This window comes from Alligator mississippiensis, chromosome 3, assembly GCF_030867095.1.
Source record: "Alligator mississippiensis isolate rAllMis1 chromosome 3, rAllMis1, whole genome shotgun sequence".
NCBI lineage: Eukaryota > Metazoa > Chordata > Crocodylia > Alligatoridae > Alligator > Alligator mississippiensis.
The window spans coordinates 145009797-145032310 of record NC_081826.1 but is presented as its reverse complement, the minus strand read 5'-3'; the positions used below and the strand labels follow the sequence as shown (position 1 = coordinate 145032310).

At 43.7% G+C, this 22514-nt stretch overlaps 1 protein-coding gene across 2 annotated transcripts in view; it reads right to left on the bottom strand.

Moving 5' to 3' along the window:
- Nucleotides 1-22514, bottom strand: part of GABBR2 (gamma-aminobutyric acid type B receptor subunit 2) — a 977761-nt gene that overhangs the window by 14719 nt on the left and 940528 nt on the right. For both annotated transcript variants that reach the window (XM_059724473.1, XM_006266752.3), the window contains 3 exons: nt 14267-14491; nt 9418-9600; nt 5443-5572 (listed from right to left, as the gene is read on the bottom strand). In XM_059724473.1, the coding sequence (XP_059580456.1) occupies nt 5443-5572; nt 9418-9600; nt 14267-14491 (538 nt within the window). The remainder of the gene's footprint in view (nt 1-5442; nt 5573-9417; nt 9601-14266; nt 14492-22514) is intronic.

The following is a 22514-nucleotide window of genomic DNA, read 5'->3' as shown; positions in this document are numbered from 1 at the left end:
TTTTCATTGTCTACATGGCATTTTCAGCACTCCAATCACCATGCCACAAGTCTGGCATTTCTCATACTCTGGTGCTCTTTTGAGCTGAGCCCCTAATACCATCATTGTAAAAAATGGATGGAGGTCTTCTCTGTCTCAGATCTCAGGAAAAAGGAGAGGTTAATACCTGATCTGTGGTGTGGTGGGTGAGTCTTCTAAGGCAGGGCTGTCCAGCTGGCAGCCTGCAAGGGGCTAACACAGGGTTGGGCAAAATGTGGCCCATGGGCTGGATGCAGACCTCCAGGCCACTCTATCTGGCCCGTGGGGCCCCTATAAAATTTAGCAAATTAACATTTATCTGCCCTTGGCTGCCTGTCATGCAGACCTTGATGGCTTGCCAAAACTCAGTAAGCGGCCCTCCACCCAAAATAATTGCCTACCCTGGGGCTAACATGTGGCGTTAGCAGGCCCTTGCCCAGTGCTGCTTCCCTCATTGATTTTGATGCAGGTGGGGTTACCGCACTCTCTCTCCCTCCCTGGTTCCTGCTTCTTGCCCCTGCTCCTGGAGGTGGGGCACGGTAGTGGGAGAGAACCAGAATGCCCATGTTGTGCGTGTGGCAGAGGAGGGGGCTGGACCTCTTGGATCGTGTGCATGCAGCCCCCTGGTCTGTGGCTGAGAGAGTGCAACTTCCTGACTGCCAAAACAGCCCTGGTAGGCTACTAGTCAAAAGGTAGGCACCATACTGGCCTTTTAACATAATGAAATGCATGCATCCTCATGTTCTCAAACATCAGGTGGGCACGGACTATTGCTGTATCCAAGATGGGATCTAGGCAAAGTTTTGGTGCCTTCCAGCACTAATATGAATCCCTATGGCAGGAATTAAGGCACAGGAATGGTCAATACCTTAAATTCAGCCTAGAACTTCACTCTCCAGTTGCAGGTAACAGCTGAGAAATGTGGCCATCTCCCATTAATGCTAGGAAAAGCTTTATATTGAGCCACAACATTTCATAGTCTCTTGGTCTAGGGGCCCAAAACAACTTCACAGATATTTATTTCCTTGCCTCGGCTGTAAAAACTGGAGGGTCCAGCTGTAGTTACATTCATTCTTTGGGGCACAAGCTTCTTTACCTGCTCTGAAGTAATAACAGATCATGGCAATAGCACAGTATGGTGTTCTGAACACCCCAGAAGAGAGGTATAGCAGGGTAACTCTGTGCCTGGGACAGCCAATCACTGCTACACCAGTGGCTATTTTTGCATACTCCCAGCTCCAAAGGCAAAGGTGGTGCTTGGGGGCTGCTGCCCTGGTCATGCGCCTCAACTACACTACTCACCAGAATAAGAAAACTTTCCACTGAGACATACCCGTGTCTCAGCTGCAAAATGCTCACAGATACTGAGTCCCACAACTTTAGTGACAAAGAGTTTTTGAGGGTTTTTCATTATCTAAACTTTAAAATGGTTTGGGAACAGAAAATGGCTTTTGGCTGGCTTTTATCCTAGCCAATCAATTTACTAATTTCAAACAAAGAACCATCTGTGATACAAGAAGGGTTTTTGGGAGGGGAAAATTACAACAAAGAGAAGTGACCAGTAACTTAACACCAAATTCACTGTTGAGAGGGATTTTGTGTATTTTGTGTGTGTGTGTGTGTGTGTGTGTGTGTGTGTGTGTATATAATATATATTCTTTCTATATATATGAAGAAAACACCACACCAGAAAGGAACAGTGCACTGCTTTTACTTTGCTTTTACTTGAATAGATTGGAAAACTGCATTTCATTGCAGAAAAGCGTGAAATGATTTAGGCTAAGGACAAAGACATGAAAATGGAGCATGTCCGTATTATATGCATGGTGCATAACAGAGTCTGATGTTTAAAACTTAAGTCCTTTCAGCATATAGTCAGCAAGTAAAATGAATGCAAGTAGAGAACTTGAAAACAGAAGCAATTATTTTTATAAAATATTGGGAATAAAGTCAGACTTGCATGTAGGACATTGTGTCGGAGGCATCAAACATACCCCAGGCTACATCTGGCCCAAATGACAACAGATGCATAGGGGAAAGGAAATGTTTAAACCTTATGGCAGAAGAAAACTAGAGTTAGAATAATTTCTCTGAGCCTACAAAGAGAAGAAATTGTGGTTCAGAGGTACAAAGTCTCTTGTACCTTATTCATTTGATTGGAGCAGCATATATAACTTAACCACATGGATTAGCAACTAGGGTAAGAGTCAATGAAGTCAATGAAGTGAATACAGAGGGGAAACTGGGAAGGTGGAAAGAAAGAGGAGAAGGAGGGTGGCAAGAGAAGCAGGAATAACAGGTCTGTGTGAAGCATCTAGTATTTGCTTGGGATTTGGATTCAGCTGATTTGGGGGACAGTGATTCGATCCAGTGATTTGAATCACTGTCCCAAATCTATTCGGCCAAATCTGATTTGGAGATTCAGCCGCTGCCGAATTGGCTGAATCTCCAAATCAAACAGGCCCCATCCCCTGTCCGCTCTCCCAGCCTCATCGATGGCTGCCTGCCTGGCCCCAGTCCCTGGCTTTTTAAAAGAAAAGCCCAGCACTCACCAGCTGTTACCAGGCAGGGGAGGGATCCCTGCTGCCCCCCAATGCCCTGTGCTGTGTCTGGGGATCTGACATGAGCCCCCAACCCCTGCCCGCTCTCCCAGCCCCAATATCCAGAATTAAAAAAAAAAAAAAGTCCCCACTCACCGGCTGATGCTAGGCAGGGGGGGCGATCCCCACTGCACCCTGCTGTCCCATGCTATGTGGGGGGCTCTGCCATAAGCTCCCATCCCCCGCCCACTCTCCCAGCCCCTGCCATGGCTGCCCTGCCCAGCCCCAGCTCCTGGTTCTTAAAAAGAAAAAAAAATGCCCTGCACTTACCAGCTGGTACCAGGTTGGGGGGGAAGGGCAATCCCTGCTGCACCCCACTGCCCTGTGCTGCAAGGGGGGGCTCTGCTACAAGGCCACAGAAGCCCCAATGGCCGCTGCAGCAGCCAGTGAGTAGGGACTTTTTTTTTTTTTAAAGAGCTGGGCCGGGCGGGGCAGCAATGGGGGGGGGCTGGGAGAGCAGGCAGGGGTCAGGGGGTGCTCAGGGGGGCGGGGAGCAGGCAGGGGATGGGGCCTGGTGGGGGTCTCCCTATGGTCCCCTCCCCCCTCCTCCAGCTCTCACCCACCCCCTACTTACCGGCATGGAGTCTGCGTTCAGCTCCCTGTAGCGGCGAGTGAGGACTGCCCAAATCTCTGATGCGCTCCAAAACTTTTCTGAATTGATTTGGAGAGCTTCAAATTGATTTGGACCTTTTTATTGGTCTCCTGATTCGATACGGATTTGGAGATTCGGCCGCCGAATCAGGCCGAATTGCCTCCGAATCAAATCAGCACCCAAAGCTTTGCACAACCCTAAGAAATAGCAGCCCAAAAGAGAGATATACCCTTAGCTCCACCCTTTTCAGGGACTTAAGTACCTATCTCTGGGCTGAAGAATGGGGTCTTGTCAGACATCCACTTGAAACAGCTATAAATCATTGGAATGTTGTGATGTATTAAAGTCAGATAACCCTTGCCTGAAAGAGAACAACTTTGCAATGCCACTAGGGTACTTAGCACATGCTAAACTGTTTGAACATGTGTCTGCTTGCATTTTAACTGCACTTAGTGTTAAATTGAACATGTGACCCCACCTTGGGTCTCACTCCATTCAGATTTCACAGCCATGTCCCTTCTCCTGCAGTCTGGTGCCCAAGACATATAGTTCTCTTACACCTAGAACACAGCAAAGAAGAGGAAGAGGTGGTGTTCCTTTCCTTACCCAACAGGGATTTAAACCCAGATTACCACCTCATAGGATGATGCACTAACCATAGGATGGTAGGAGATTTTAAGCATTGGTTTGGTGCAGAGTGTACCAAACATTGGGTGTTATGTCCACACCTGGTGAGAAGTGTAGGGGACATTACTTATAGAAACTTAGGTGCTTAGGGAATTTAGATACTCTAGTGTGTGCTGGCAAATGGATGGGGATTTTGTAGCTCTATATTTTGGACTTCAGCATTTAAGTCCTCCTGGGGATGTGGCATTTTTCATGTTCTTTCTTGAATTTCTGTGCAAACTGCCTTGTGACATCAGTGAGACATATAGTCCTGAATTTATACCATGGATCATGCTAAATACAGCCCTCCAAATGATTTTGATTGGGTTTTGCTCCAAACCTTGATACTTTTCAAAGGAAATGGCAATCTGAGCTACTGCAACTAGGGAGCAATTCTTTATTATTGCAGAGCTTCTGTTTAATTTGAATCTGCCTGGTCTGTTACAGAAATAGTGGCATATGCCCACCAGTTTTTTTTAACATTTAAGAAATATTTGATATCTCACTGGACATCCCAATTATCAGTAGTTTTTCTAATACTATAACAAATATTCATCTATATATGTACAAGGATGATATGTATTGCTGTCCCATTTTAGAGATGGGCAAACTTAGTTATATGGGAGCCATGCTAATTTCCCAAATTCACAAAGCAGATCAATACAAGAGCCATAAATGGGACTAAGGTCGTACTAACTCCCAGCAGTATAACAGCTATATTGTTTTGCCTTAATTTCTTTTGGAAGGGATACAAAAACCATAGTAGAAGCAAAAAATTATTGCTGCGGTAGTCATGGAAATTCCTTTTCATCATCACCAGCCTATAGAGAAGATTTTTGATACACAAGTGCCTCCAGTCCTACAGTCAGATGTTTAAATCAGCACATGCATTTTTACATGCTTGTATTCTGTGTGCTTTGATATCAGTGTTCAAAAACAAGATTTGGCTGTCCTACTAATGTGTTCGAAAATGAGGCTTCCCATCTTCAAAACTGACCTGTTTAATAATTAAAACATTCAAAAGAAAGCAAGACAGCCTTTTAAATTGTCCTTCTATGACACCTTTTCCACACTGCAACACTGAAAATTCTGGATTCTGAAAATAAAGCTACATTAAAAAATATTATACTAATTTACCATATATGAAATGCATTTAGGATATACAAGATAGGGCAAAGTTTATACAGTTAAATAACTAAGCAGGGAGAACAATATAGATTAGGATTTGCAATAGTGAAACAATGAAAGCTCAAAGTACAGGATGAAGCCATCAAGGGCCTATTAGGTGTGTAAGTAGATTTAAGCACCTAACTGCAATTCTCTTTCAGCCTGCTCAAGTCCCTGAAAAACAGTTCATGTAAAAGGTAAGTCGGTCCTGCTCCTCTTCACTGCTTTTTTGTGACTCAGTCTTAAGGGTCAGATGGTGGTGTGTTACACAAGTAGATGTATTAATGGGATTTTAGGACTTATACAGTGGGGAACAGAATTACCCTCACTGTTCAAGCTCATGTAAATGCCTGATAACTGGAACAGAAACTGGCCCCAGGAGACTTAGCAGCTCCTTACCTTTACTATCTGTAAAGTTCCGTATACTGAGGATATCATTAAGATCCTGATAGTGGTTCTGCTTAATGTATGTGGTCTTCTCAGGTGTATCCTGAAGCTGCATTGTGACCTCTTCTAAATCTTTATCCAGCTGTAAAACAAATACAAAATATAAGAGACCTGTAGAGTAGGAATCATTAAAAACTCAAGTCACTGCTTAGACTACTAGACAGCAAGCTTTGCAATACTGAATTTTATTAGCATTTCTATAATACCTACCAAAGCCAGGCTGAAATGCATTTCTCACAGAACTCTATATAGACAATAATACTGCTATTTGCAAAAAGTAACAGGCACAATAAAATCTGGCCCCAAGAGCTTGATTTTCTATTTCACCTATGAACTGAGTATTTCCACATAAATGGAATTTCTTTGAGGAACTTAAAATCACAGAATCATAGAAACATACGGCTGGGAGGGATCTCCAGAGGCCACCTGGTACAATCTCCTACTCAAGGCAGGAACATCTCTATCCACACCATCCCATACATGTGCCTGTCTAATCTATTCCTAAAACTACACAATAACCCCGTTGCATAACTCTAAGGCACATAGCCCAAAGACATGAAGAACATCCTAGCCTGTTGCAGGTTGTTGAATACTCTCTAGAAATCTAAGGAAGAGAACCATGTCCCACACTACAGAGGAAGGCAAAAGCCCCCATCTAGTCTGTACCAATTTGACTGTGGGGTAAAATTCCTTCCTAACTCCAAATGCAGTAACTGGTCTGACTCTCAGCAGTAGGGCAACACCCTCTAACCAAACACCTCCTGGTTTTGGTTCCAGCAATATAGTATTTAAAAGAACAAAATACTTCTTGCAGACATGACTAACAATCTCATTAATGACTAGCAACTACTATACTGCAACAACTTTGTTAAGTTCTCCTTAAACTGTGAAAATCTACATAGTAGTTATAGCCACCAAGAGTTAGATTCCATTACACCTATTAGGGCTGTAAATGGAATTAAACACCTATGTGGAGTCCTATGCCACCCTGTTCAAGTCTCTGAAATACAGTTAATGGAAAAGGTGGTGATGCCTCTTCCTCCTCCTCGCTGCTTTTTTTTTTACTCAGTCTTACAGGTCAGCTGATGGTATGCTACAAAGGCAGATGCATGAATGAATTTTCAGGACTTGCACAATGTGGAATAGAATCACACACAGGCATCTAAGCAAAGATATCTCACCACTGACATACCTAGAAGAAATTAAAGGAAAAGAATACTATTTTGATATGTTCATAATACAGAGGCAAAGAATAGCCTCCCCAAAAGGGCTAGACTGTGCCTACTAGATATAGACCTCAATAGGACCCAGAGCAAGGACTGTATTGAGTTACTCCTGGTTCTCAGGGAGCTCTTGGGTGCATCTACATGTTCAAGGTATCCAGGTCGTAGATGTATTGGTCTAGAGGAAAAGGCAATCAGGACTTGTAGTAGAGATGATATCTTTTAAGGGGCCAACAAAATTTTTGCAAAAAAAATTCTTTAATTGTAAGCTTGTAGGCACAAACACCCTTCGTCAGGCACTGGAGAAAAGATTATAAAAGTTCTTCTGGGTGTTGTCTAATAAAAGATATCAACTCTACTATGAGTCCTGATTGCCTTCTACATGTTCAATTAATTTGAAGCAATAAACACTGGTACATATTGTGCTACAGTTTATTGCTCCCAGGTGCTGCGTTTGAATATGCGCCTGGGACTGCAGCGTATACAGGAGGCCTGGAGGGGTCAGCCTGCCAGCCCAGGGCTGCTACAACTCAGCTCAACGTGCTGTGGAGGGGCTGTTTGGGGCACGAGAGTGCTCCTGTGCGAAGCTAGCTGGCAAGCAGCCCCCATTCTGAAGCAGCTTTGTGCCCTAGCCAGCCCCGTCAGTCCTGTCATCTGCACGTGCATTGCTGTCTATTAAAAACTCTGCAGCAGGATAGTCCTTGTATTTACAAGTACTAACCTGTGTCAGAGTTTATTAGTTTACTGTGGCCTAGTAGGGCTGAATGTGTAGATGCTGAGACATTTACTGCGGAGCTAGTAGTTTACTGTGAAGCTCTGCAGTTAACATCTCGTGTAGATATGTTCACTGTGCACAAGTGACAGGGATCATCTGGCCCCCAGATCACATCTGTTCCCAGGGGGAAATAATGAATTCAAGTGCAAATTAAATTTTACCATATTTACTTGAATCTAAGATGACCCCCCTCCCCAGTAAATAGATTCTATGCATGGAAAATTTATAAATGTGTTATAATTTTCCATATATAACATCTAATTATGGGAGGGTTGTCTTTAATTCATTTTTTCCACTGCTGCAAGGGGGCAAGTAGTGGAGGGGGTGGGGGGCAGGTAGTATATGGAGGTCAAGCAGCTTGCCCTATGTTTGTGCCTGCCCCCCTACCATCCTGCTCCCCTGCAGCTTCGGGCTCCCTTTCCCCCCCACTTCTGCTTCTCACTTTCCCCCCAGCCTCTGCTCCCCCTTTCTCCCCAGACTTTGCTCCCACCTTCCCCCTCAGCCTATGCTCTCCCTCTTCCCCCAGCCTCTGCCTCACTGACAGGTGCTGTCCCTATTCCAGCCTATAGCAGCCATGTAGGCTGTGCACCACTGCTATGGGGACAGGCTGGGATGGTACTCAGTGCCCCAGGCTGCAGCGTGCATACAGCCTGCCAGCACAGAGCAAGGGTAAGGGGGTGGGGGGGGGGTGAGGGGAGAGGGACAGGCAGGGGAGCAGAGGCTCCGTGGCGTGGAGTAGATGAGTAGAACAGGCTGCAGGGGGGAGAAGGCAGGGTGCAGAGGCACAGGGGGTTGGAGAGATGGGACAGGACAGGCAGCAGCTCTGGCTATGGCCCAGACCCCATGTAGGGGCTACAGCTTGAGCCACAGCAGCCACTTGCCCCTGGTATTGCTTTTGTACTCAGTTCTAAGACAAGGGGTTCCCCACCCCATGTTAAATGGGGAAAAATACCCTTGTCTCAGAATCAGGAAAATACAGTATATTTCTTCCTTATAACTTTTGGATAGAAAAATTCTATAAAGGCAATCTAGGAAATAGCTACATCCTTTATTAGAATGAGCCTCGAACCCTTCACACACTGGAACTTGTTATTGTTCATATCAGGTTTGTATATCTAATTAAATGTATTTGTATAAAGTCTGAACAGAAAACATTTCCACTCTTAGACTTCTTTCCAAGACTCAATATGATTTCAACAGGACTTGCTTCTATTCAGGTAATAGGTAATGGTTCTTTCAAAAATCACTCGCTATAACATGGCCTCCTCAAACTTTGGGCAATAGACTGCAAAGATGATCTTCTAATGCAGATGGAATTTTGGTATAACCTTGGGATGAAGATTTGTCTTCGTGGCAAATTATGGAGGGTTTCACTCGCCCTCTACTTGCCTTCACAGTACCTTAAACCAGAGGCCTAACAAGGCAGATGTGCACTCAGCTGCAACACATGGAGGCAGCAGTTGTTGCCTAGTTGCATATTTTTGGAGTCACGTGGAGGTTACAGTGCAACAACACATCTCCTGGGGTTTCCAATTTTTGCCAGCTGTTAGCCAAATTTCTTTCCTTAGAGCAGTAGCTTTCAAACTACCTGAACCCTTTTGTGCCACTTCTTTTGTAGCAGAACTCCAACTCCTGTCCTGTGAGCTGACATGGAGCCAAGTGACCTGCCCCGACACTGGCAGAACACTGCCTCCTGGCCCACTCTGCCGCTATCCCCAGAGCTCTTTGCCGAAGCCCAGATGACCTATTGCAGAGGCCCAGGGTTCTGCAGAACACAGTAGGAAAACCACCTTAGAACATAGGCTAAAATTAAGCATATCATGTGTTTCAAAAGATGAATACACTTAAGATCCACGTGGCTTTATGGTTAGGTAAATCATTCTGTCCTGTGGATAGAATAGTGTATCTGCTCTAACAGCATATACATACCTCTGTGATTTTCATTCTCAAGCGGTGGTTTTCTGACTGCAGCCCTTCTAGCCGAGATGTGCTGGCCTGATTGACGCTGGTGACTGATGTTGATGTTTTTGAGTCTTCTTTCTTTTGATTCTGAGTGAACTGGAATCGTCTGTTCTGCGTGGCTGCATCTGGATTTGTCCTCAGTGTGATTAGCTGCAAGGTTTGAAAGCTATAAGAAATTCTGTAGAGGGTTTTATTTTTATGTAAATTTATTCTGAGCCCCAAAATCATAGGAGATACAATTAAAGAGCAACTCCTGGATTTTGAAGTACAGTCCTCAGCAAAGTAGGAATACATTGTACATTCCATGCGCAGTAGTTAGCCAATTTCTGTAAGGCTTTATGGACTATTTCTTGAATTCTAACTCCCTTGCAAAGTTAATTCTGCTATTTTTTCCAATTTTAAGCTGTAATTTATTATCTCATTTTTTCCTTCATTTATGTTTTCATCCTTCAGAGCAATATAATCCACTTAAAAATCACAATTCTATCCCAACTGTCTTCTCTCCTGTGGTTTACAGGAACACCCTGAACATGGAGGGGCCCCAGAGGAAGAGAGGTGCTAACTTAATAAGCACAGGGAAGTTTCATTGCTCTTAAGCATAACAGAGACAGAGACCTTGAAAGCAGGGGTAGGGAGTAACCCCAGAGTGGGTTTGGAATGTGTGGAGCAGGGCATATATTCTGGCAGCAGCCTCAAAAGCAATGTAAACAAGCCTACAGATTCAGCTGACCAAGCAAAGTGGTAAACTCTGCCTCATTTGAAAGTCATTGCAGTAATACTGGATAGCTTGCTTTAAAGATATGCTCCAGTTCATCTAAATACTGGCTTAGAAGGAAAAAATCAATAGGTGGCTTCTGCTATCTGTGCTAGAACAAAGACCAGGCTAGATCACCTTAATGGAATGGCCCCTTCTGGCCTTAAAAAGCTACAAGACCAATCCTCTCTTTCTTTGCCCATTTTTATATCAAAGTGAATGCCAAGTGGGTGTAATATGTTGTCAGATTAGAAAGGTCATATTTGAAATCGAACTACTACTTATTTTGCCCTGGTGTAAAGCATTAGGATGCATAGGAGGTAGGATGGAAAACACTGTTAAAATATTTTGATGCCATTAAACCAATAAGTATTTTTATTTCATATAGAATATTGTGCTCACTTGTTCCCCCATCCTCCACCCCCAAAAAAGAAAAAGGAAACAAAGGGAGTAAAAAATTGGTGATAAAAATGTTAAAGTATGGAAGATTTCTGTATGAAGAAGGGCCAAAAACATTAGGCCTTTTACCTCTAGGGAGAAGATAAACAGATAGTCACATTTTAAAGCTATGTGTAACACAAGGAAAAGAATGTGTGTGCAAACACATGTGTAATGGATATAAAATGGCTGGTAGAAAATATTTTTATGTAATGCATGTTTAATCTGTTATATTCATTTCTGCAAGATATTAGTAAGCCCCAAACATAATAGTATTAAAAATTATTATACATTTATACAGGTGCTAAGAATTATGTAGATCAGGTTCCTAAGTGCATGGGCTTGTGCTCATGGTTGTACACATGGTTGACAGTTTAGGGAGCTGCAGCTGTGGGATTGTAGATTAGGGCTGTGCGAAGGTTCGGGTGGTGATTTGATTCGGAGGAGATTTGGCCTGATTTGGTGCCCATCTTCGAATCCGAATCGAAACAGGGGACCAATTTAAAAGTCTGAATTGATTCAAAGCTCTCTGAATCTTCAGAAAAGATTTGGAGACCTTTGATAATTCAGGCAGTCCTGGGTGGCTGCAACAGGGAGCTGCAGCCGGCTCTGAGCTGGTAAGTACTAGGGGCAGCGGAGGGGGTGGTTGGGGAGGGGGGAGGGGATAATGGGGAGGACCCGTCAGCCCCCCCAACCCCCACCCATTCCCTCAGCCCCCCTATGGCTGCCCCTGCCGGCCCTAGCTCCTGGCACAAACACACCTAATACAGTATGTACAGTTTGTAGAAATGTAGTAGCAGTGATCAAAGCTCTCTGCCCACCTAGCCATGCTCAAGTTGAAGTGTCCTGGATGCATTATGGAAGAAATGAGTTTCTAAGAGGGACTAGAAAAAGGACAAAGTGTGGCAACATAATAGACTTTGACCACGGGCTTAACAGCACAATAATAGGTTAGACCAGCAGTTCTCAATCTTTTTAGGTTCCAGGTACCCCTCATTAGACTCAAGGAACCCCTTGAAAAATTCCAACTCTTAACTTTCACTCATTTTTTACTACAGTAAGAATAACAGGCTGATTCTTCTGTTGCAAAAAAACTCAGAAAGGCCACAGCAGGGCCTTGACTGTGTTTGACACTATAGATTCCTTTGTGGAATCTCTGGGTTTACTTTTTGAATCTTGTATAGGTGGTTCAGAATCATCAGGTATTAGCAACTAATGTAGGCACGATCCCAGACTCCAAGTAACAATACTCTAAATTTCTGCTAAAAATCCTCATGGAACCAGGAATTTATGAGTTATTACATTCCCGTGGAGCAAAAAAGTTCTGATATAGCCATTTTACAGATTGGGAAACTGATGAGAGACTGAGTCACAGGCCTAAAGTCTCACAATAAGCTCGTGGCAGAGAAGAGAACTGGATCAGGTCTGTGAGTCCTCAGTAAGCACCCGCACCACTGGTCTAACCTTCCTCCTTTACAGTCCCCAGGGCTAAGTATAGAGAGTCAAAAGCCTGAGGCTAAATCGATTCAAACTGGGGAGCATCCTCTTAGCTGCATAGGCTGAACTGATAACCAACTGAACTGAAATTCAGTTTTTAATTAGGAAAGGCAGGGGGAGGTCTGCACTGACCCAGGCCAGTAGGCAGGGGATAATTGAGCACATCTCCCAGCCTGCTGGCCATTGCCAGCCCAGGCAAGCATCCTCAAATCTCTGCTGTCCCCCCATGGGAGGGAGGGTGCTGGCTCACCTTGGTAGAGCCTCCCTCTCAGGAGATTGCCTCCTGCCTGGTTTCTCAGCCCAGGCAGCCCTGGGGAGCTGAGGGGAATTCTCCTCCTCCCCCTTCCCAGCTGATGATTGCTTCAGCTGCAGCCACGGGAGCAAGGGAAAAGAAGTTCTCCCAGACAGGTGCCTGTTCCTGCAGCCCAGCATAGGGGTACTGGGGAGCTCCTGCCCTGGGGCCACTGAAGCAATCAGCAGCTGGGAGGGGAGAGGTCTGTCATGATCAGAAAAGCCAGCACCATAGAGGCTTGCCCTCCCCCCATGTTCTGCGTAGATGCTGGCTATGGGGCCGGGGGGGGGGTCTATTCCCCTGCCCCTGTCCCTATGGGCTGATGGACACAGGCAGAAAACAGGCTAAGGAGTAGACAGGCAAGGCAGTCCCTGCTCCACTGGGCGGGCAGCATAGTCCAGGGCTGCAAAGCATCCTGGGATGCTGGGGGGCTGTGACTTAACTTGAACCAAGAAGGGATCTGGGACAGAAGTTCCCTAAACTGGTTTGACCTAAATCAGTTAAGTGTGATAGTACACTGTAGAAATTATAGAAATCATAGAAATCATAGAAATTAAGGGCTGGTAGGGACCTCGAAAGATCATTGAGTCCAACCCCCCCTGCTCTGGACAGGAATACTGCTGAGATCAAATGATCCCAGCAAGGTGTCTGTCCTGTCTCCTCTTGAAGACGTCCAAGGCTGGGGACTGCACCACCTCCTTGGGAAGTCTATTCCAGATTCTGGTCACCCTTACAATAAAGAAGTTCTTCCTTGCATCCAACCTGAAACCTTTCTCTAACAGTTTATGGCCATTGCTCCTTGTCCTCCCCTGAGGTGCCCTAGTGAACAGTTTTTCTCCCAGCTCCCAATATTCACCCCTTACATACTTCTAGATGGCCACCAAGTCCCCCCTCGATCTTCTCTTCCCCAGACTGAACAGTCCCGGATCCCTTAGTCTTTCCTCATAAGGTTTGTCCTCCAGGCCCTTAGTCATTCTTGTAGCCCTTCTCTGGACCCTTTCAAGATTTTCAATGTCTTTTTTGAAGTACGGTGCCCAGAACTGGACACAGTACTCCAGCTGGGGTTTCACCGTCACTGAGTAAAGAGGAAGCATCACTTCCTTAGCCCTGCTTGAGATGCATCGACTAATGCATCCCAGGCTTATCTTAAATGAAACTTCTGTTCTGTTACAGGTTTAAACTAGTTTCCAATCACTTAAACCAGTTTATGTGTAGCTTCTGTCCCTAGCCCAAAAGAATGAACCACAGAGTTCAGCTATACCATGGCAGTGGCAGGTCCTGGGAGCATGGGGCTGAGGATATCCCATCCGTCCACCTCCACAGGCATGCTTCAGAACTGAAAGTTCACAGTGAGGCTGCTCTGGACTCCAGCACTCTGGGCCTTCAGCCTCTGGTAGGTCTGCAGGTGGATGCTGGGAAGAAGTCCAGAGGAGCCTTTTTGGCAAACTTCTGGCTCAGACTGTCACTGAGCTCAGGTTGGATGTTGTGGACTCAGTCCTAGGATCTGCAGGGCATAATGTCACGGCAACATGGACAAACCCATCTGTTGAAATTACAGACTCAAAACTTTTTCTCTCTTTCTTGGGCTTAGAAAGTTAGAGAGAGAGTGTGCATTACAAATGTATATATTCAAATTCTTGCAAATTTGATTTATGCATTCCAGTTTCTCCAAAATCTTATGGAACTTTGCTGTTCACACATTTCAGGGATAACAAATTACAGATTGATTTGATTTAACATTTGCACGTATCCTTCTTGCTTGTTGCAGAAATGTACTTAACATACAACTGTCCTAAAAAAGAAAATACAAATTGAAGAATCAGCATACAACTTACCTTAGGTACAAACACAAGGCAGAGTGTAATGGTACTGCAGAATATAATGACTAAAGCGACAATACAAAACTGAACATTGGGCTGGTCTCGAGTGAGGAATGAAACTGCTGCACCAATAATACACATTATCCCCACATTGTATACACTCATCCCGATGTATTTGCTGTCATTCAAAGCAGGAATGCTGACATTTCGAGTCTCCCATGCTAAGAAACAGCCAAATAACTGTAATGATAAAAAGAAGGAAAGGTTAAAGAAATAACAAAGTTTATATAAAGGAACTTCTTAGAAGCTGTTATATACTTCAGTTAGCTTTTTTCTACAAGCAATTAAAAAGGCTGATGTCAGCAATATACTAAAAGAAGAATCAGACATTTGTTTTTACATATCTCACGTCATCTAATTCAAAATCTATTATTTTACTGTCAGTACCTCGAGAAAACAGATTAACAATAGCAATTCATTTCTCTACAGACACATGTGAAAACTATATTTATACTCTTTAATCAGTAGAGATGGGACTGAACTTCCCCAAAGTTTAGAAGTGTTCATTAAAGATAAACCATTGCTGCCTTCATTCAAGGCTTTCAATAGAACCCAAATATGGGGAGCAGAGGTATTTTTCTTCCCCACAAGTACCAGCAATACATAGCAGTTGAGTGCTCTCTTATTATCACTTCTATTAATAAACAGCAGTGCTCAGTGAGATCCTGTGCTGCCATTCAGTACTCAATAGCTGGAAACAACCATTGTAAAAAGCAGAGTACCAGTTCTGTGAACACAACTATGGCTTCTTTTATTATAGAGGAAGCTGGTAATGGCCTCTGTATTTAGGTGGCCTAACATAAATATTCTTATGATCTCTTTTTGGAGATGTTCTAACACTTCCTTTGTTGCTGTAGCCTTTGAACTTCACAGGGGGAAAGCTTTCAAGTTAAAGAAATGCCTTTTCTTTGTCCCATTAAATTCTGTTAGACTTTGCCTCAGATGTAAGCTCCGAAAATCACCTTTTCTTTTTGTCATTAACGTTCCTCAGGAAAATTCTGACAACATAGAAAAGCAAAGTGACTATGGATATTATAAATGTCTGGACCCATGTCATGGCTTATGCAAGAACAGCAGCTCAAATTCAGAGGAATCTGTGCGAGTAGGTACTTTCTCTGGCACTGTCAGAGGAGAACTGGACCATGTTTCCATTAATACCACCCCTGGATCTTAGCCCACGGCTCTCATAGCCAAATCCCGCTTTGAGGGTATCACATGGCCACAGAGCGGAATAAGAAGAAGAAAGGGAAAGGGAAAGAGACATAGGCTAAGGTCTCAACCTAGGGGCACAAGTGACCTTGTGCCTCCCTTCCCTCTAGACTAGTAGCCATCTTCAGCTACTTTCATTTTTCATTATGTAAGTTTTAAGTACCTTCATTTAAGTCCCTTCCTCTTCCCCACTTTTCAATTGAAGATTTGGTTATTTTGACTTTGACAATTATGGGCTTTTCCCCAGGAATATCCTCCCACTTATGAGACTTGATTATTGCTACCTGCAACCTGCGTTTAGGTTTCTGATCTATCTGCTTTGAGTTGCTTCTCTTTTACGCTGTTCCAGGGTGAAATTTATTGCATTTATTTATTGCATCAGTTAAAATGAAATTTAAAACATCTTTTTATTTTTTTAATCCAGCTTTCATGTTCATTATTCATGGGCCAAATATATACCTGGGGTAAAACTTTCAACAATTTAAATGAGGGATAAATTGAGCCCGCTATTGTATGGCTGAAGCTGTGTGTCATATGCAGTTTTTTATTGCTTCTGAAGTGTGTATTAATAAATCAGCACTGCAAGAAGAAATTTCATTTAAGAATCTTAGATTCTGATGGCATTCTGCATGAGTGGGGGGAGAAAGAGAAAGACTACAGCATGGGCTGTATAGCAGCACAGTATCAGCCAGGGTTTCTTAGCTGCACTGTGGGCAAATAACTGGTGATGCCACTTTCTGGGGTGCAGACCCAGACTACCAGTTCTGGGTCTGTCAGTACCAGTTACCTCCCTTCAACAGCATCTCAGCTGGCTGATGTATAGGCATAAAGATTGGAGTAGAGGTTCTACCTGCTCTCCACTTTTTCCTCCCCATTCTCCACTCTTGCATCTGTTGGGACTATCTGGGTTGCTTTCCTACGTTCCCACCAAGTGCCAACACTAACATTTTGGCCTGCCTAGATACAACACTCAGAAGGAATAAGGAAAACTTTCAGTCTCAGTTAGAATCTAGTCCTAAGCAAATATGGAACAGACTCGAGTCTGGTTTATAAACTGCCAATAAGAATATATAAGAATTTCACAAAATATAATAAAAATATTCAGAGCTCAAAATAGGAGTAATGAAAATGGAGGTGGTAGATTCTTCACTGAGAATGGGCTGCCACTCAGGCTGTCACAGTGTTGGAACAGAAGTTGCTTTGCTTAAAAATATAGAAGACAGAATGTCCTTAATACCTAACATCCTTTTCAGAGAAACACCACGCACTAGAATCACTGGGGTTTTAGTTTATTTCAATAGCATATTTTCTGGTTCTGTTTAGCAAATGTCCATAATAATCTCTCTGGATATCTGTATCTCTCTCCTATAGACTTTGGCTGATAGAGTCCTTTAGAGCCTGGAAGTCTCTTACACAGAGAAAACAGGGGTCTTGGTTGGATATGGTAAAATATATTACTCAATGCACATTCATACTTTTGAAGAGCTCAAATGTATAAATGTAAGGGTGAACATAGGAACTTCCATAATGGGTCAGACTTAAGGTCCATCAAGTCCATAATCCTGTCTTCCAACAGTGGCCAGCACCAGTTGCTTCAGAGGGAAGAGTAATCAGCAGATAACCACCTCAATACATCTAATAGTTAGGGACTGGGTTATGCTCAGGAACATTTTATAGTCCTTCTTCAGTTTTTGTTGTTGTTATTTAAGATGTCTGTGCATATTCTTGTTATCCTTCTAAATGTCCAGCCTCTTTTTGAACCTTGCTAAGTTCTGAGCCTGAACAGACTCCTATGGCAGTGAGTTTCACAGTCAAACTATTCTGTGCATGAAAATACAATTATTTTAGCAGTTTAGAATTTGCCATTTTATAATTTAATTGCAGGCACTCTTCCCATTTTTTTTTCTTCTGCTGTGTTATAGCATCAGGAGAGCGCACACTCTGTTCTCCCTTCTCTGTACCATTCTTTGTTATATATACTTTTCTCATGTCCCTCCTAAGTTAAACAATGCTATTCTTGTCAGTCTCTGTTCATATGAGTTTTACCAGGCTATCAATCATTTGCATCACCCTTTTGATGTGCTCTAATTCTGTAATATTCTTTCTAAGATTGGGTGAACAGTACCACCTGGAATATTTTAGGGGTACACACGAGATTGATTTATAAAACAGCATTGTAACAGTCTCCTTATTTTCTCCACCCATTTATTACGTATCATGTATGCATTGCTTTGTTACATTGGGTGCACTTTGATCAGAGGTTTTTTATAGGTCCCTTTCCTGAACTGAGACAGACAGTTGTAAGGTGCATGACTACTTTTCTTTCTTTCTCCAGTGTGCATTACATTATACTTTTGACATTATACATTACACTTCATTTCTCATCATGCTTCCAGCCCAGCTAACTTGCTGAAGAACTTAAAGAGCTTTAAGAACTCTTAAATTCTTCACAACTCCCTCTGGTCCTGACTAATCTAAATAAATTGGAGTCATTTGTAAGTTTTTCAATCTCATTTTCTCCCTGCCCTTTTGAGATCATTAGCAAATACTAGGGCTGTACGAAGCTTCGGTCCCTGATTTGATTCGGTGGAGATTTGGCCTGATTCAATGGCCGAATCTTCAAATCTGAATCAAACCAGAGGACCCTTTGATCTCTTTGAATTGAATCGGAACCATCCAAATTGATTCGGAGAGATTCGGACAGATTCAGTGATTCGGACATAGACACAGCTTTAAATGTTTCTTCTACATACCTCTAGGTAGCAGGGGCTCTGAACGCTGCGGTGCTGGGGCAGATGCAGCGTCCTACAGAAGCACGGGGGGCTCCCCCGCGTGCTTGGCAGCAGACCCAGAAGTGGACCAGAAGCACTTCTGGTCCACTTCCTGGTTCACCGGGGAGCATGCAAAGGGGGTACCTCCCTGGCTCCCTGCACCTCCCTGGCTTGGCGACTGGTGTTTCCTGGGTCTGGGGGGGCACCCAGGGTCCCTCTGTGGCTGATTGCCCAGTCGGAGGGGTTAGGCAGGGGGCCCCCCAGCGCGCTACCTGGCAGATCCATAAGTGGACTGGAAGTACTTCCAGGCCACTTCTGGGTTTGCTGCTGAGCATGCTGGAGAGCCCCCCCATGCTCCTATGGGATGCTCCATGTGCCCCAGCACTGCAGCAATCACAAGCCTCAAGGTACATAGAAAAAAGCTTTGAAAGCTGTGCCTGTGTCCGAATCTCTGATTCACCGAATCAGCATCGAATCTTCAGATTTGGATTCGGCCGAATTGAATCAGGGACAGTGATCCAAAACAATGGATTGAATCACTGTCCCTGATTCAGGCAGAATCCAAATCAAATAGGGCCCATTTCGCACAGCCCTAGTAAATACATTTGGCGAGATTTGGGTGAGAGGACTGCATGCATGCTTAGTAAATTTGTGGATGACACCAAGCTGGTTGGAGATACTGGAGGGTCCAGGACTAGGATCCAGAATAACCTGGATAGACCAGAGATGATCCAAAAACAATCAGATGAAATTCAACAAGTACAAGTAAAAAGTCTTACACTTGGGATGGAATAACTATGTACAAATACAGACTGAGGAATAACTGGCTAAGCTGTGGTACTACAGAGAAGGAGCTGGGGGTTACAGTGAACCATAAAATTAATATGAATCAAGAATGTGCTCTTATTCCCCAAAAAGCCAACAACGTACTGGGCTGTTGTAAACAGCAGTGTTGCTTGCATATCAAGCAAAGTGATTCTTCTGCTTTATTTGGCATTTGTGAGGCCTCACCTGGAGTAGTATGTCCAGTTTTGGGCCCTACACATCAAGAAAGATATGGACAGATTGGAAAGAGTCCAGTGCAAAGCAACAAAAATGATTAGAGGCCTGGGAAGCATGAGTTATGAGGAAAGACTGAAAGAACTAGGGCTATTGAAGGCTGAGGTCAGATTTGATAACCAGGGATCCTGTTTTTTTCTGATTAAAAAAAATCTCTAATTTTTGGTTGAAAACAAGTAACCCTAAATCCATGTTTTTCCATGATTAAAATGAAACACCACTATATAGAATCATGGAAAAATGTGGATTTTAGGTTACTTTTTTAAATCTTAAAATTGGGGATTTTTTTATCAGAGAAAACCAGGATCCTTGTTGATAACAGTCTTCAAATACCCAAAGGGTGGGTAGAGGGTAGAGGATAAAGATGATAGAGACAGACTATTCTCTGGGGCAACAGAGGACCTGACTAGGAGCAATGGTCTCAAATTGCAGCAGAGGAAAGTTAGACTGGATATTAGGAAAGACTTTCTCAATATGAGGGTTGTTAAGTATAAGAACAGGCTAGGCAGAGAGGCTGTAGAATCTCTGTCCTCGGAAATTGTTAAGAGCAAGTTAGACAAACACTTGACTGGGATGATTTGGTTGGAATGATCCTGCCTATAGCAGGTGGTTGGACTAAATGACCTCTTGATGTCTCAGTAAGCCCTACATTTCTAGGAACATGAATCTTCACACAGAATTTTAAGGAACTTTCTGTCTTCTTACCAGCTTTTAATTCATGGCAATTCCTTGCCTTTAACCCTCTGATTACTCAGTTTCTTTAGTAGCATTGTGCATGGGACTTTTTCACAGACCTTTTGAGAGTCAATTAATTTTCCTTTATCCACTACTTATATGTTCAAATAATTTGAAGAAGTGATGACTGATGTGATTTCCATGAGGTGACATGATCTATACTTGCAGAAATCTATTGATTAGACCCCCACATCATATCAGAAAAAAAGCAGTAAATCACCAGGCCCAGATGTTATGCTTTCTTCTGCTGATAAAACTATAGAAAGTCCTGCTAAAAACTGTGGCACCTACATTTTTAAAAGTTTATTAAAGTGAGCCAGGGAATTGCAGACCAATGGGCAAATTACTTGAAAACCACATTAAAACAGAATGATAAAACACCCAGAAGGTAATGATAAGAGCCAATTGATATTGCTGCCATTGTTCAGCATTATTACTGCTGCCATTATGATGGTAAAATTACAATACTGACTTCCATATTAATTTCAAACCAGAATCTTGTGACAATAATAGCCAGGGCTAGTGGACAGTGAATTCTCCCCCACTTGTTGGTTGTCAAGGTTTCCAGCTTCTCCAGCTACAATGACTAATTAGTTTTAGTATTTTTTTGAAATGTGGACAGATTTCTTTCCAGAATCACTAGTTCCAGGAACACAGCCAACATACATAAATGAGGCCAGCATTTACTACAAATAATCAGAATGAATTTATAGCTAAGGCAGTTATAAAGCAATCCAATACATGAATTATAACAAAAGAATGGATTTGAATAGGTTTTTAGGGGTTACGATATGACCCGTTTTCATTTACAACTAAGCATGGGCTCTAAGGTGGTCAAATATCTTCCATTTCATTGGGAACATGCTTCACATTAGGCTAACCATGCCTAAATTGATACCTGAAGATGTAGGTATCAAATTTAGGCACAATTAGTTAAAATGCATCAATGTATGTGTAGACATAACCCTGCAATAACTTTAGTGCTGGGCCTGCCCAGCCACTAGGGGGCTGTTCAGAGCCCAGCCCCAAGGCTGTCTATAAAGTTTTCCACTTGTAAGTGGGGGTTTTTATTGTTGGTGGGTGAGGACAGTGGTGGAGCTGCACTGTTTGTTGAGGGGGGAGGGGAGAGAGATGGCGGTGGGGATTGTGAGGCTAATGAAGATTTTTGGTTTCACATATGTGCCTGACCTGACAGTAGTGCTGGGGGTGGGCAGGGGTAGGGGGTGTATGGGTGACAGGGCAGCCAGGCTGGAGTGGGGAGTGCAGGCAAAGGGGGTCAGCCAGGACCTCCCGCAGCTGGTGCTCTGGCCCCTGCTGGTGAGTGCATGGCTTTCTTGGTGCCTGGGTGGGGGGTGCCTCCTGGGGCCTGCAGGGCCAGCACCATTGCTGGCAGGGGCCAGGCTTGAGCAGTGGGACACTGGGCATTGCTGACAGAGACAGGGGCATGGGGAGGCAGGGTAGGGAAGGAGGGAGCTGGCATGTGCTGCCCCAGTGCTGGGTATGCAGCTTCTGGCCAGGGAAGGGGCTGGCCAAGGATAAGAGTTCCTAAGATGGCTGCCAAGTGCTGGCAGCTGGGTCTGGCTTTAACATGTCTGCCAAGTGCTGGCAGCCATGTGGCCAGAGACCGGAGCTCCCAAGGGGCACATGGCAGCATTGGAGGGATTTGGGACTAACTTTAGTCCCAAGTCTCTGCATGTATAGACACCTGCCAAAAATCACTTAATGAATGTTAGTTTAATGCACATTAAATTTAGTCATGTTTCTTTGCACATGTAGATGCACCCAATTTCCTTTTTTCCTCATGCTGTTCCTCACCATCCCACATGAGGTTCAGCCAATCTGGGGAAGGAGAACTGGATGCTAAGGATTATGGGAAGCTTAAGACTTCCTAAAATGATCACTTAATGGATTGGGAGCTGGACATTGCCAGTGAAAGATCTAGATTTCTGCAATTCCTGAATGTGGGACTTTGGCACCTAAGCAAAAAATGTGGGGCATTTATAGACATACTCTGTCAGGTGGGGAAGGTACTTTAATTAGTGAGCCATGCTAACTAAAATCACCTAAGCATCACATGTATCAGTGTCTCTGTGCTAAAAAATGGTGGCAGGGCCCTTTGAACTAAAGGTCATTGAAGAAGCTTCAGATTAAAGCACCCCGCTGCCATTTTTCAGTGGAGGGATGCTGATGCATGTGGCACAGGAGAACGCTGCAGTGCATCAATCTCCACGCTCCAGCAGACTTGATTAATTGCGTCTGCTCTGACGCAGCCTTGCTGCATGTCTATAGGAATCCTTGGATTCTCCAGATCTGTTGCTGCTTACGCCTTGAGCCACCTACATGTTTAATGTTAGTTCCCCAGATGCCTAAATTTTTGCTTTTCATTATGACTAGAAGCATCTTTGTCCTGAGCTTGCTAAGCTGCTTCC